At 46.3% G+C, this 15,330-nt stretch overlaps 1 protein-coding gene across 1 annotated transcript in view; it reads right to left on the reverse strand.

Annotated features, from left to right (window-relative positions):
• The window catches only part of IPO8 (importin 8), a 557,903-nt gene that overhangs the window by 427,572 nt on the left and 115,001 nt on the right, over positions 1-15,330 (reverse strand). Inside the window, exon 4 of the mRNA XM_085652356.1 lies at positions 3,991-4,149. Within this exon, the coding sequence (XP_085508482.1) occupies positions 3,991-4,149 (159 nt within the window). The remainder of the gene's footprint in view (positions 1-3,990; positions 4,150-15,330) is intronic.

Genomic DNA, 15,330 nt, shown 5'->3' on the forward strand with positions numbered 1-15,330 from the left:
CGGTGGAGCCTCTCCTAAATAACGAACACCACAAAACAAAGAATACTTACCAATGTGGTAACACGCTTGTGTGTGTGGAAGACGTTTGGGAATGTGTAGCAAGCATATTCTTATATGAAGGAAAATTGTGGCAAACTTGGGCATCTGCATTTCTTTGGGGGCATATATTCTTGAAGTCATAAATCAATGAGGTCAGCATTGCGAACTCCTGAAGTAAGGAGGCGCCTTAAGTTTATTCCTTCCTGGCTGTGAGAATTAGTACAGTCAGCAGCATTAACTCCTGAAGCAAGGAAGCACTTTATGCTCAGTTCTTCCTGGCTGTCTACTCCCACACCAGCCCGCATCATGAACTCCTGATTATTAAGGAGATGAAGTTGTTTTAGCCCGCACCTTTTTGCATATTTCGTTACCTTACTTAGACTGATTCATTTGAGTCAGCCTTCATTATTTTTGGGCTAAGAGCCAATTTTCTACATTACCTATACTGGTGAGCACTATTTATATTACATCATTACACCCTAAATTAATGTATCCTCAGTAATTTTCTCTCTCTGTTCTTTTCATGCAGTATTATTTATTGATTCCTGATTACACTTTTTGGACACAAGTGGAAGAGGGGAACAAACCAGGTAGACATCCTTTATAAATGTTTGGTGGTTATTTGTGGTTATATTTGTGTTTCAGTATACCTTAGAGTAAGTTATTGACAATACTTTGTTCACAGAATCAACAACGTCTCCAGTGACGTATCCTTGCTGCCCAGATCGTGCCGAGGGATCCTCTTCAGTATCCTTGCTGCCCAGGTCGTGCCGAGGGACCCTCTTCAGTTTTCTTCTCCCCTTGTTTCCCCTCTTCCTCCTGCTCACTGGTCTTGCTTTGACTTTGTTCGGCGGACTGGTGGTAGTGGGAAGTTGGTACCTATTCATCAGTCTCCTCTCGCTTTCCAATGGAAACATCAAGTGAGCCTTGATACAATCTAGTCTCCCTTACCAACTTTGCAAGAATTCTGACAATCATCACTGGCGGGCGTGTTGCAGTACTTCTAGCTCATGCTCTAAAAGACGTTTTTCTGCAGCCAGAGTGGAAGAAAAGGTATACAAAGTTGTTGGGGAGAGGATGTAGCCTAGCAGCTAGGGCGGTCGATCTCAAAACTGGGGAACCGGGTTTGAGTCTCGGCAATGACGCTCAACATCCTGTGATTCTGGACAAATCACTAAATCTCCTCGTGTCTAGCTAAAATAAGATTGTCCTTGTGTAACGTAACTGGTGCTGATGTAAAGCGCTCTGATACCCAATACCTTCGGGTCAAGTTCAAGCTATATAAAATTCCACAAAAAGAAAATAGCTGCAGCTCCTTCATCTGCATTTTCATGGGCCTTACCCGGACGTCCCCTGAGAAACCTGCACAGCACATCAACCTATGTTGTTATAAGACAAAACTAGGACTCATGAACCATACTAATACATCCAGGCCTATACCCATTGATTGCTTTCTGCATCTTTAAACATACAAAATGTGAGGGAGGAATGCTTGCATTTAGTCTAAACCACTAGCATTAGCTCTGTTATGGGATCCGGCCTACATTTCAATGAAGAAAGGCAAAAAACAGTCTGGGAATTTTTCCGCTCCCTTCTGGAGGGGGCCTCAACAGGCAGAGCAGGATGGACTGTTCCCATGAGAAGCAAGATTAGTACTGATCTGTAAAAGAAGGGTCACTGTTGAAAGTGGCACAATGAGAGAAAAACAAGGAGTTGGAATGGTAACAAAAGAGACTGCCAGTAGTTTAGACTATTTGTGGGAATTCCTCTCATCACTTTTTGCGTGTTTGGTCCATCTTTGCCATCTCTTTAAAATTGAGAGAATGGGCCGAGCAGATGCCGTAAACTGGATATGGTTCGCACTTTATGTCCCAAAGTGCACATGCGAATAACACAAGTTAAACCAGGTGGAGTTATAGGCTACAATGAGTCAAGCTGACAGAGGCAAAGAATGTGGTGCTCAGGGCATCCAATCTTTTTGACTACCATCCTCTGGAATCTATTGAAAAATGGTTGGTTATTTGTAAGAAGAGGACTGCATCACCAACCCTTCAGATACGCATCCCCTATAAAAAGGATGCTCTGAAGGGATGTCTTGTGCTTCCTGAACACCAGGCGGCTTACTGAAGAGGTGGAAAGGTGGGTTGTCCAATGTGGAAGAAATAGTATCAAACACAGCTTCACTAAATGGTAAAATGGGCCAACCTTTCTGTGGTTTACCAGAAAAATAGCCTGTACAGAGTCTGGTGCTAATTTATGTGCTATGCAATGGTAGCTCTAATACCGCTCAAGACCTCTAAACAGAACCAAATTAGGAATGTTGTTCTGTTAGGAAATTAGAGGGTGGAAAATCTTGATCTGGCAAGGTAGCAATGTCAAAGACAATTTGCAGGACTGATAAAAGCACTAACTGTGAAGGTTAACTTTCTAAACATGTTTATTATTGCAAGAACCATGAGATGCATGTAATGCCAATCCTTCTATTACTATAAATGGAACCAACATTTGCCAGAGCAAATTCGGACTTCTAGCGAGCATGGTGTAAAGATACACCAAGCAAGACTACTATGCAGCACACAGGCCATCTGTAGTGAACTAGTCTTGGCAAAGTAGGAATTGTTCAGCTTTCCCACATACAGCATCTGTTCAAAGGTTCCTTGAAAACAAGAATTGACGACACCAGTTTTGTCTGACTTGCGTTAACTACTTTTAGTAGGTACACAATGGCACCATTATCCGACGTATTACAAATTTTGAACAGAAAATATTGTTGCTTTACATATGACATAATAACGTCAATTGCACAATGCAGCCATACACAATATATAAATCAAATCAGGAAGCACTGTTCCATCAGAGGGGTGCGAGTAGTCACCCACTCATTGAAAAGAGGAATGTATAGAGGGTCCTAGGCTAGATGTGACCCATGTGTCGAAGGGAAAAGCAGAGCTTGTCTCTTGATGCCCTCACACACCCCGAGAGGTGTTATGCTTCATCATTGGGTGTTTTGCTCCTAGTCGGGTCGGTGCTGCAATGCCCTACGGGTCCCCCGAAGGGTCACTTTAGCGGAGATCTTTTGAGACAAAACGCCGTATGATGCATGCGGGTGTGTGGTGTGGGTTCTAAAAAAGGTAGTGCAGTGGTGTGTGCAGAGTGAGTCTAAAACTGTCTAAGGGTTGCCCAAAGTGTACTTTTAATGAAGGGGGTGGCACCCTTGACAGGTTAAAAAACCTGTAGGTTAGGTGTTACCTTGATGGGCTAAATGCTCCAAAGGTAACTACAACGAGGTCGACATGTTTCGCGCCCCTGTGGTCCAAATGGATCTGTGGTGCTTCCTCAGGACCAAGTAAATCGTGAAGTGTAAGTGAAAGTGAACTGAGGGATACTACCCTCAGTGTGTATCAGGGCGTACAAGGCCTAAATAAACCCTGCGGTATAACTTGTTAGATCTAGGTCGCTCCTGGATACTGCCTAAACATAAGGAGAAAGTTGCTCCATAGACTAGGAGACGAGCGCCCACACCTTCTCGGGAGTTTTGCTTGGGTGCTGGCTCTTGTGTACCTACCGCAGCCGTCCTCCTGCCTGTAAAAACCATACACAATATGCCATGGGTTGGTTGTATGAATTTCGTTTGCTCATCAGCAGAGAGCAAGCTATTAAAAAACTAGTTAAATAAAAGGAACTTTACTAAAAATGTCAGCTGAAGCAGCAATTTCTCTGAGTAAAGGCACAGGACTCTAGCTGATAGACTCTAAAGGAATGATGCAGTGTTAAGCAGCAGAGATTCTTTTTTCAGCAGTCATATCAGAACTTATAAGCTGGGTACACATGGACCAACAGGACACTTAGACCCACTCCGACCTGATGAAATTATTTTCTCAAGCCTCAGGGATATCGAAAAGTAAAGAAATCATAACTTGTTTCTTTCAAACAGTAAAAAAAAAAACTTACTCATATGTCTTCACAAGTTGGTACAGACAGAGCAAACTACCAAGCCAGCTGCCACTATTCTGTGACTGTAGATAAAAACCAATCTTGTCCACCACGGCTGTCCAGCGACCAGGAAAGTCATGCTTAATAATGGCCCGCAAACACATTGTCAACTGAGACCTAGGGGAGGAACAGAAAAAAAGATTCAATTAAAAACAGGATTGCAAACTCAATAAAAAGGTCACCAATGAGAAAAATAATTTTAAAGTGCATTTTGCTTCCATGAAATGGCTCAAGGGCTATGTTGGTGTTTTTATAGGTCAGGAACACTGCTTTATTGGTAACGGAAGCCTTAAATCTTGAAAGGATACTTCTCACATGTAGCTATTCTACAATTAATTGGAAACAAAGCCTGCATGTAGGTTTTTTCATAAACCTTTTTATTGGTTTTCTTGCAAGGTATAGAATAATCATGAAGAAAAAATTTTTTTTTGTCTTTGCATGACTTTCATTATTCACATTAACATTACAAATAAATTCCAGTCCATCGAGGCCTAGACAGCCTTGACCCTTATGGTGTGTTGGGATGTGTGCCTATCCGGGGATAGTAGATGACGTATTGAGATGTCTGGTACTAAAGTGTTGCTAATGCACCCTCACTATCTCCATCTGGTGTTCGGGAGGACACCGCATCCTTCTATACAACCAAACTGGGGAGACTAAACTCGGGGAAATGGGGCAAGGGTAGGGGCATTGAATGCCACGGGGCTAGTAACTCCCGGGGGTGATCCCTCATCAGGACGAGAGGGGTGTGTCACTTGGGGCCGCAGGGGGATGGTCTCGTGAAGGTGATATGTATGGGGTCCGGTGTTCGTCCGGGCCTAGCAATGTCTGAGTGTCACCTGGGGTGTCCATGGGGGTGTCTTGCGCGTGCATGAAGTCATGAAGGAGCATCGACTACTCCATGGAAAATGGAATTTCGCCGCATGCCGTGTGCTTCCTCCCGGCGGATGGCATCCTCGTCGGCCGCACCCCATTTTTTGACCGCCCCCCACCAAGCCTCTATAGGGGGACCGTTAGGTGAGAAAGCCTGGATGTAGTTAACCTACAATGCCAGGTATGGAAACAAAACACTTAGACGCCCATATAGAATTCAGCGGGGAGGGTACTCCATGGCAACAGCGACAGAGTACCCTCTCAGCCAAACTGAAGGTCTGTCTCCCTCATTTAGATTCGGGGGGATATTTAGTATGTCGACGGAGTAACCTACTCTGCCTCCACCACCTCCGATGGTCCAACAGAGTAAAGGCCATCAGATGTTTTGCCATTTGTCTATCGATCCTATTTTGATCAGGCAGACAAATGACAAGTTTTCAATGTCCGTCACCACCAGTTAAAACCTGGCAGTAGGGGGCAGTGAAAACTGCAAAATGACCTCCTCCATGGCAAGGGAGAAAACTTCCTTGGCATGGGGGTCATTGCTTTTTTATTTTCAAAAACAAGATCCTGCTTGTGAATTTTATTTTTGAAAGATAGAAAAAATTGATGTGCGGCTCCGTTATATTGCTGCAGCTGTCTGTTAAACTTTCAAAGCATGTACAAGAACCGTTGTGACGGTGGATCCTAGAAATGCAAGATCCAAGCAGATTTCTCTAAATTTGGCAGGCAGAGAACCCTTGCCATGGCGAAAGTAAAGTATTCTGCCATGGTGAAGTTATATAATATGTCCGCCAAACTCTAAATCACGCTTTACTCTGCATAATAGACAATGTCACAAAGGTACTAAAACTCAGCCCAAACTGTGTTCCCTAAAATGTCTTTTATATAGTAACTTATTTTCTTGTATAACGCTTGTTACCACATTTTTCTTCTTCTATTGAGCACAAATGGGTGGAAGGCACAGTGAATCCCACAAGGATTCAACCTTATGACCAACACATCCCACTCAGTTGCCTCCAATCAAGCACATAACTCATTCACCCAAATACCACGCATATGACCATTTCAACTCACAATTTACAGTCTGTAAAACTAACAGCAAAGCAGCTGTTAAATTTAGGGTAAAATTTAGGGTAAAATGTACTTCTCTGTTTCTGCAGTACAGTTTTACAAAGGAGACCAATTCAAAGCTGGAGCACACTACACATGAAAACACCTAGGACTGAGGCACTGCATCAGTATTAAAGTAACCCCACACTGTGGCAGCAGTTCCTCCATCATAATCCAGGTAAAATCACTCCTAAATGATTAACAACAAACACAGAACAACCACTAACAAATGCCTGGATGCCACTCACGGTATCACTATAAGAATGTTAGTACTAAAACCAGTCCAGCTTTTGTTTCTGATCAAGGCATGTTAATTAATGCAAATACCAGCTAGAAGCAAAAAACATGAGAAACTGTATTGCTTCATTTCTAATTACTGTTAAAGATTTAGGGCACCACTGCTTCCATTAATCAATATGCGAAGGGCAAATGTTGCCTTACCATTCTCTGTGTGATATACTTTCAAAACAGAAACTGCTCCAACCCTCACTGCCATTTGTTTTGGCATTCAACATTGAGAGAAGACACAACACAAACAACCAACGACAACGGATAGATGGGAAAGCAGGCATGTATGCTACCACACCCATAGTGGTGTTTGATCAAGTCTTACAGGTAAGAATCCTAATTACGCATGTTCTTTTTTAGAAGACTTCTGGCTTGCTTTAGGGGTGTCTCCATATACAGTATTTCCCAAACTGAGAGTTGAGACCCTGATTTTTGGTGGATAGTGAAAGTTCAAGCAATTAATAGAGATGCCTTTAAATTCTGTATTGATCTTGCCACATTTGCTGCGCTTCAAAGGCAGAGGTCAAATTTCAGGCTAGGTCTTCTGATAAAGTGCGACTTTTTTGTATTGTTTTAAAAGGGTGATCGGTGTTTAAAAATTCCTCTAAATGCAGTCAGAGAAAGAAAAGTAAAGTGAATTATATGACAATCCTGCCTAGGTAAGGCTGTGGGATGTCATTTTTGTAACAACAAAATGTAAATACCTGAAAATGAACTGGACAAAACAAGAAGCACATATTTTGTAGAGTGGTAGAAGTAAAAATGTTATTAGGATAAAAAAAAATTAAAATCAAGACACTTCACTTGGTGGAACCCGATTTCCACATATTCTCATTTGGGGGCAATATACTTTTATCAGTAAAATTGTATTTCTCTGCAAATTTGGCGGCCACTTCAACACAAAACCTGCTGTCCGTAAATGACAGTGCGCTACCACGCCATGCTTTACTTGCACTTTTAAAAAAAATCCCCCGCCTCATGTACATTAAAGCAAGGTGTGTCGCAAAACTTTGTAGTTCTAAAAGCGAGTCTTGGGTCTCAAATGTTTGGGAAGCACTGTTCTATAAAAACATATAACCACATCACTTTGAAGCCCGCAAAGCAACCAGACTGACTCAGCCTCACGCTGTGTCTGTAGTTCTGTACCACATATTAAGGATATCTTTCCATGAAGCATGCTGTAAATGTTATCATTTTCTCTCGCCGCCCCCGGTGAGGCAGAAAGAGTAAAGTGTGACTGCAACAGAAAAGGATGCAGCCCGCGGCTTTCCGTTTCAGCATGTTATCAATTGTATCCGTGGCGCAGTTGTAATTAGCGCACCAGGTGCAACGGCAAAGGGCACGGGACTGACTGAGAGGCTGCATTTCACTTTAATTACGGCTGAATTTGACTAGTGTCCCTGGGCCGGGGCTTAGCAGCCCATTTTCCCTCACTGAAATTGCGCACAAAGAAATCTTGCTATGCCATTGTGTTGTGTCTCTTGCTTTACCTTAAGTCTCTCTCTCTCTCTCTTCCTGTCCTTTACCGCGCGCTCTCCCTCCCTGCGCGTGGCTCCTTTACCAGCTGGAATGTTGACAGCTGGACGTTCTATTGTGACAGTTTATGACAGTTGCTTTAACTGACATGTTATGCATTTGCACTGAGCCTCCCGGTTTGGTGTGTCGTCTTTCAGCCTATTAAATTACTTACTTACTAGATGACTCCTGACTATTCATCTTTACATTTTGGCGACGAGGATGCCGTTTTCACAGTCTTGGTCCCATTCAAATTTGTTCTTAATTTTTTTTAAAGGGTTCGAATGCAGTACGTTTTCATAGAAAAGTTTCTTACAAACTTTGAATAGTACTCTACCAGTCCCAAAAACGCTCTAAGTTCTTCCTTATTCTGTGGGACTGGGGCATCTTTGATAGCTTTAAGTAGATCTTTCTTAGGTTTTATACCTTCTTTAGTGATTTCATGACCCAGGTACGTGACAGAATTGTTGCTGAACCTGCACTTCTTGTACTCTGCTGTCAACCCATTTTTTTCCACGATCTTAGGTACCTGTACTAACCTGTTGTCATGATCAGTTTGGTCTTTTCTCATAATTAGAATATCATCTTGAAAGATGAGTAACTTTTTCACACCTTTGAATATTTCATGCATTAGTCTTTGGAATAATGCCGCTGCCGATGCTAACCCAAAAGGTACCCTTTTAAACCTGAAACAACCAAAAGGTGAAACAAAGGTGGTGAGGTGTCTGCTTTCTGGATGCAAAGGTACCTGGTGGTAAGCAGCGGCTAGCTCTATAGTCGAAAACATTGTCATACCTTTAGTGAGAGACAACATCTCATTAATCCTTGGTAAAGGGTATTGGTCAATAAGAATATTTTTATTGAGGTCGCGCAAATCTATGCACAATCTCAAATTTCCATTGGCCCTCCTAGCGACTACCAGAGGAGCGACCCATTCAGACGAATCAGTGTTTTCAATTATTTCTGCTTCCAGTAACTTATTGAGTTCTTATCTCACCTCCTCCCTTAGGGCTAAAGGGATTTGTCTTACCTTATGCAAACAGGGCACTGCATTATCTTTAAGTTTTATTATGTGTTGGAACCCCTTTAGTTTACCAATTTTCCCATTAAAAACTTTGGGGAACTTGTTAACCTAATCACAACCCGGTAACACCTCCTGTTGTGTAACTAGTACAGGTTCTACACTGTTCGGGTTAAGAGTAATCCCTAGTTTTCCTTGGTCCTTCCAGCCCAACACAGAAGGGCCAGTGACGGCAACGTACAACTTGCTGCTAGTTTCTCATTTAGGCATTAACAAAACAAAACAAAGAATTAAGAATTGGTACTGGTGGCCAGGGTGGGACATCCAAATTGAGAGAGCTGTGAGGAACTGTATACAATGCGATAATTCAGATAAGTCTCAAACTACTCTTAGACCCCCCCCCTCCAACCGTTGAGCTGTCCGAACATGCCTTGGGAGAGAGTAGGAATCGACATAATGGGTCTTGTAAGATGGCAAGAAGAACATGTGCACTTATTGGTCTTGGTAGATCACTTTTCTAAATGGCCGGAGCTAAAGATGTGTAGGAAGGTAGATGCATCAGACATCATCACGTTTATGGACGGTATATTTAAAAGAGAGGGCATACCGAAAACCATTGTCAGTGATAACGGAAGTCAATTCACGTCAGACATTTTCAGGAAATTTGTTGTCAGGAATGGTATTACACACAAGACTACTTCCGTTTACCACCCGGCTGGCAATGGGGCTGTGGAGAGGTTTAATAGAGTTATAAAAGGCACAATCCAGTTGGCCAACAACAATGGAAAGTGTTGGAGGAAGGAAGTGAACAAAATGATTTGGGGGTATAGGATAACTCCTGGAGAGAAAACTTTGATAAGTCCATTTGAGATTACGAGAGGCAGAACACCTGTGTCTAAAGATAATATCGGATGGCTCAAGTGTGCAAAGAGGTCTGAGTGGTCAGTGGAAATAGTCAGGAAAAGAATCCAAGAGGCACAAGATCTATGTAAAGGGAAATTTGACAGCAAGCATAACTGCAAAACAATCAACTTAAAAGAAGGTGATAAAGTAAGAGTAAGGAGGAGTGGACACATAGTAAAAGGACATAGTAGGTTTTCAGAACCGCTAAGGGTGGAAAAGGTGTTTTGCAACTCGGCACTCCTCAGTGATGGAAGGGTTTGGCATGCCACCGCATTGTCGGTTTGTAAAAGATTGGAGGGTGTACAAAAAGACATTAACGAACAGAAACAAAAAGATGTAGGGGAGAAAAGGGTTGTGCTAAACAAGTATGATTGGCTACACCAAGAATCGTCCGATTCTGACGGGGAAGGTGATAGCATATTTTCACCTTCTACTATGCACCGCGGAGGTGGCAGTCAGGAACGTGAGATTATTGAATCCATTGGTGAGATCAGAGAGCTGAGCACAAGTGCCTTGGAGGCATCCCCTGTCAAGTGTAGTGTTACCACGGATGTGGATGACCAAGATGCTGTGGAGCCCAGTTATGAAAAGAGTTATCCTGTTACTAGTGCTACTAGTAGTTCCTTAGAGTTAAGTGAAAGCCAGGCATCTGGTCATGATCTGGTGCCGGAAAGAAACATTTTGGAAGAGGTGGCCAGCACCAGTAAATGTGGTCGAAGCATGGTGAAACCCAGCAAATACAAGGACTTTATTTGCGAATAGTTATATAGTATGTTCCGAGCTAACCTACCTTCCCTTTCTTTCCCTTCTATTTTTTACTCACAAGAGAAGGAGATGTGTTGTGTCTCTTGCTTTACCTTAAGTCACTCTCTCTCATCCTTTCCTTTACCGCGCGCTCCCCCTCCCTGCGCGTGGCTCCTTTACCAGCTGGAATGTTGACAGCTGGACGTTCTATTGTGACAGTTTATGACAGTTGCTTCAACTGACATGTTATGCATTTGCACTGAACCTCCCGGTTTGGTGTGTCGTCTTTCAGCCTATTAAATTACTTACTTACTGGATGACTCCTGACTATTCATCTTTACACATTGTGATGTGGATTCCCATGTTAAGCATAAAGGTGGCAGGAGTACCTGAAACTTCCTTAAAGTGTTAGTGGGTGTGGAGTTGGCAGGCGCTATGCCCGCATACTTGCATAAGAAGCACACAGACACTGATGGTGAGGGTGCATAACTGGACCTGAACACGTGCGCTCGGCCCGTTTTATTGTCAGGGTCATCTGACTGGTGACGCCTGTGGTGGGTGGGTGTTCAGTGTGTGTTACAGCAGGCGAAACACTAGAATGGTGATCAGCCAATCACTACATCCCTCCCAAACTTTAATAAAGGTCAAAACAATGAAGTCCGAACCTGTGGGAGAGAATATAATTTGGAAACAAACACAACACAATAATAACGACTTCCACGTAGTCTCTTTCGCTGCTGGCCAACCGCCGACGAGGATATCCTTGCAGCCGGCACCACTAGTTCTCCTTGGCACGATGTCAGGGTGCCCTGTGGATGTAGTCTTTTCTTGGACTCACAGTGTGGAAGTATGCTCTTCAGTCTCTATCTTCCTATTCCACATACAGTGAAGGTGTAGATGGAATGATGGTGGATCAGGTATGTGTTATTTTCCACCACGCAGTCCTGGTTGAAATATGTTCTCCATCTGGTGATTCTCTATCTCCAACAGGACTTCCAGTTGCAGGACATCCCTCTCACGGATGCCCCTCTCTCGTGGGTGTCCCCTCTCACCGGACGACCCGGAGGCCCTTTTCTGCCAGGCTTCCACTGGACCGGTGGACTTCCGCCGTGTCGCTCCAACCACGTTGGAGGAGTCGCTACGGGCCACCTGTACATGTCCCAAGCTCTGAAAGGGTGTTGCTGGCACCTGCTCCTTTGCATGCGACCTTCGTTCTCCCGGGATTTTCAGAGCGAGCTTCAACAGCCCATCTCTCGTGTCGGGACCGCTGCCACCGGTGTCCCAGAGGCCTCTGCCCCTTGGATATCCACGGTCCTGTGTCCGTTCCATCCCAGAGGTGGTTGTTACCAATGGACCGGCCTGCTCGCCTCTGTCGTCACCAGGTGATCTAAGGATTCGAAAGTCAATGTGTACTCCCAGTGATACTGATGTTCTCCAGGCACTGTGTTCCGATGTTCATGCACCTTTGCACTTTTCCCTTCGGGTGTTTCCCTTCTGGTGTGTGAGTTGACCTGTCACTCACACCCCTTTACTCTTCTCCTCTGCTTTTCTTCCTTCGCCATGGCATCTTGCCACTCAAGTTCTGTCTTCTCTTTCCTTCCTTCGCGACGCGGTCTGGTCTTCTCTCCTGCTGGTCTGCCCTAACCAGGCCTCTCCGTGTAGCGTGCACTCCACATGCGTCTCCCTGGTCTTGTCCTCTCTGAGGACACTGCCTTTACCTCGATCTGTGACTGGTCCTGACGTCGCGACCTTCTATCGTTCGTTTGCTTTTGACTTCCAGTTTATATCGTTAGACTTTTCTTCTGTCACTTCCTGGTCCTCTTCGCAGACCTCTCCTAGGGTCCTCTTCATGGACATTTCCTCAGTCGTTCTCCTCGCGGATTTCTTCTTTGTTCTTCTTGTCGGACCTCTTTGTCAGATCTCTTCTCTCTCTCCGACCTCTTCGCAGGTCACTGCTCTCTAACCACTTCACCGGTCACTTCGCTCTCTGACTTCTTGTAGGTGGTGTCGTCCTTGCGACCATCTGGCAGGTCGGCTTTTTCCTCCTTGCGACCATCTGGCAGGTCGGCTTCATCCTCCTTGCAACCGTCTGGCAGGTCGGCTTCTTCCTCCTTGCGACCATCTGGCAGGTCGGCTTCTTCCTCCTTGCGACCATCTAGCAGGTCGGCTTCTTCCTCCTTGCGACCATCTGGCAGGTCGGCTTCTTCCTCCTTGCGACCATCTGGCAGGTCAGCTTCTTCCTTCTTGCAGGTCGTCGTGCTTCTGGTGGTCTGCACACCACTTCTTCTCTCTGCAGTCGCATTGCTTCAGCGCCCTTCTGACTGCGCCCTTCAATCCATTTAGATGCTTGCTGCTTTGGGCTGTTGTCTTGGCTTCCGCCCAGAGTCTGTGTGTAGTGCTTTACTGTCGTCTTTACTGCTGCAGTGACCACTTCTGGCAGTAGGCGTCACTGCATACCTTCACTCACACCCTGGCAGTTTGTCTCATGAAATCCTTACAGGGACACCTGTGGGGTCTGCCCCATTGGCTTATGTAGTTGCACATTTCCAATCTGCTTTACTAGGTGACCGCTGTTGCAGAGCGGCATTAGTGTATTTCTGGCATTGTCCTACTCATTGCCACTTCATCCTTACATGCTGTGCATTTCACCTGTCCTTGTAGTCCTCTCCCTGTTTTTTTTTTGTTCTTCGCTGTCCTCGCTTTTGACCCTAAATGCAGGTCACACCAGTCGGTCCTTCCTTGGCTGTAGACCAATACCTTTAACCATTGTATTCTCCTTCGCTGGAGTGCGCTATTGCACAAAGGCCACTAGATGGCAGTTCTGCCTCAATCCGATTTCCTTTTGCTGTCCTTGGCAGTTTTGCTACGCTGCAGGCTTTGCTCACCTCTTTCAGTAGGGCCAAAATACTTGTCTCGTCTGCACTCTTCTGTGCAGTGCTGGCGTCTGTATGGGGGAGCGCTAGGGCCTTCTCGCCTCTCTTCCTCCCCAGCTCCTTTCCGATCTGCTCTCGAAGTCCCCTAGTCTATTAGTCACTTTCCTGCCTGCTGCCCCACCTCACGGCCGGTGAGTGACCCGTTTAGTCCCTCTTTAAATTGGGCCAATGCAGGAAGTCACAATGACTAGGAGAGGGGCGCCGCTTCCCGTCTGAACTTTTTAATTCACTGCTTCAGCGGCGCTGGCCGCACACAGTCTATTTGTGTTCTCCGCCCCTCGCAGCAGCCTCAATCACTTCCTTCGCTGCATGGGGGAGGGCCAGAGCTGCTGTTGGGGGAACTCTCCTTCTTCCCTCAGGCTGTGCGGGGATAGCACACGCGTCAGGAGACCTCTGCAGCTGAACGGCCACCTCGTCCCTCCACTCCCAGTGAGTTTTGCATCTGGTGGCATTCATGGTCGGGGGTGAGGGGATGGTGTGCACTCGCTGGACACCTTGCTGCTTTTATGGGCGTTTTGCTTTGTGCTCTGTGTCACGATTTGGGCGTCCTCGCCACCTTCTCCTGTACGCCTGCGGCTCTGCCTTTCGCTCCGCGGCTTCACGCACCTCCCTCGCTGCACAGGGGGCTGGAGCAGGCGCCGGAGACTGCGGCCTTATTTCACTTCAGGGCAGTTTCACTCTGGGGTTGCCATCTCTCCTCCACCCCACCGCCTCACTCCTCACACGCCACGCAGAGTGGGGGAGGTCCGCGCTACTCCCGGGGCTGGTTACTCCTTTGGGGGCATTGGGCACAGTCTATTTCTCCTTACGGGACGGGGGAGTGGTAAGCTACTCCACTCACCGTTCGCCCGCATCAGGCTGTCTTCCTCGCCCCAATGTCCCGCAGCCCGGGCTCACCTTCGCCCGATTTCCGATCAGGCCTCACGCCCCTCGTGGCAGTTCTGCGGCAGCGGCCAGCATCAGCTCAGTCTGGCCTAGCGCTTCAACCTTCACGGGGCTTTCTTCGTGCCGGAGGGCACACAACAGATCCTTCAGCGCGGGGTGGGCTCCCACGAACCTCCTGCTGTTCAGGGGTCACTCTTTGCTTGCCACGGAAGTCTGCGGCTCTTCCGGGGCGGGGTGGGCTCCCGCTCGGCTTCTTCTACGCCCGGGGCCTTCTCCCTCCCCGTGGGCTATCGGGCGTGTTGGGCACCTCCTCCCAGGGGTGTAGGCATACTAGGTGCGGCGTGGGCTCCCGATCACCTTCACAGCGTTCGGGCCCGGCGCTCTTCATCTGCTCCGCGGGCAATTAGGAGGGCGGTGCACCTACTCGCAGGAGGTGCCTTTCACACGGCAGCTCTCTTCCCCTTTTCCTCCATCTGCTGGGCTACTGCACGCACGGGCACAGCCCCCTCGTCGCCAATATGGAGTTGGCGGGCGCTAGGCCCGCATACTCGCATAAGAAGCACACAGACACTGATGGTTAGGGTGCATAACTGGCCCTGAGCACGTGCGCTCGGCCCCTTTTATTGTCAGGGTCACCTGACTGGTGACGCCTGTGGTGGGTGGGTGTTCAGTGTGTGTTACAGCAGGCAAAACACTAGAATGGTGATCAGCCGATCACTACAGCGGGCATGTAGTGTAAGAACAGGATTCAAATAATGGTTTTACAACTGTCTGACTCTCTGAGCTTCAATGTATATGCATGGAGGAGAGAGACCATGTAGGTATTTTGCGAAGGTCAACAATGGTAACGTTTCTTGTGAGTGGAAAGTGAGCATGGCTGAGCGTGAAAATGACTCCCCTCACATATACAAGAGATTTGTCGGCAATATACAATCAATCATCGAGGCTTGTATAGGGCGGCTTGTCACCCAGGGGCGCTCCAGGCACTGTGGGGTTTGTGCAATCCTTAGTCAGAGAGAAGTG

Source organism: Triturus cristatus, chromosome 4_1, assembly GCF_964204655.1.
Source record: "Triturus cristatus chromosome 4_1, aTriCri1.1, whole genome shotgun sequence".
Classification (NCBI taxonomy): Eukaryota; Metazoa; Chordata; class Amphibia; order Caudata; family Salamandridae; genus Triturus; species Triturus cristatus.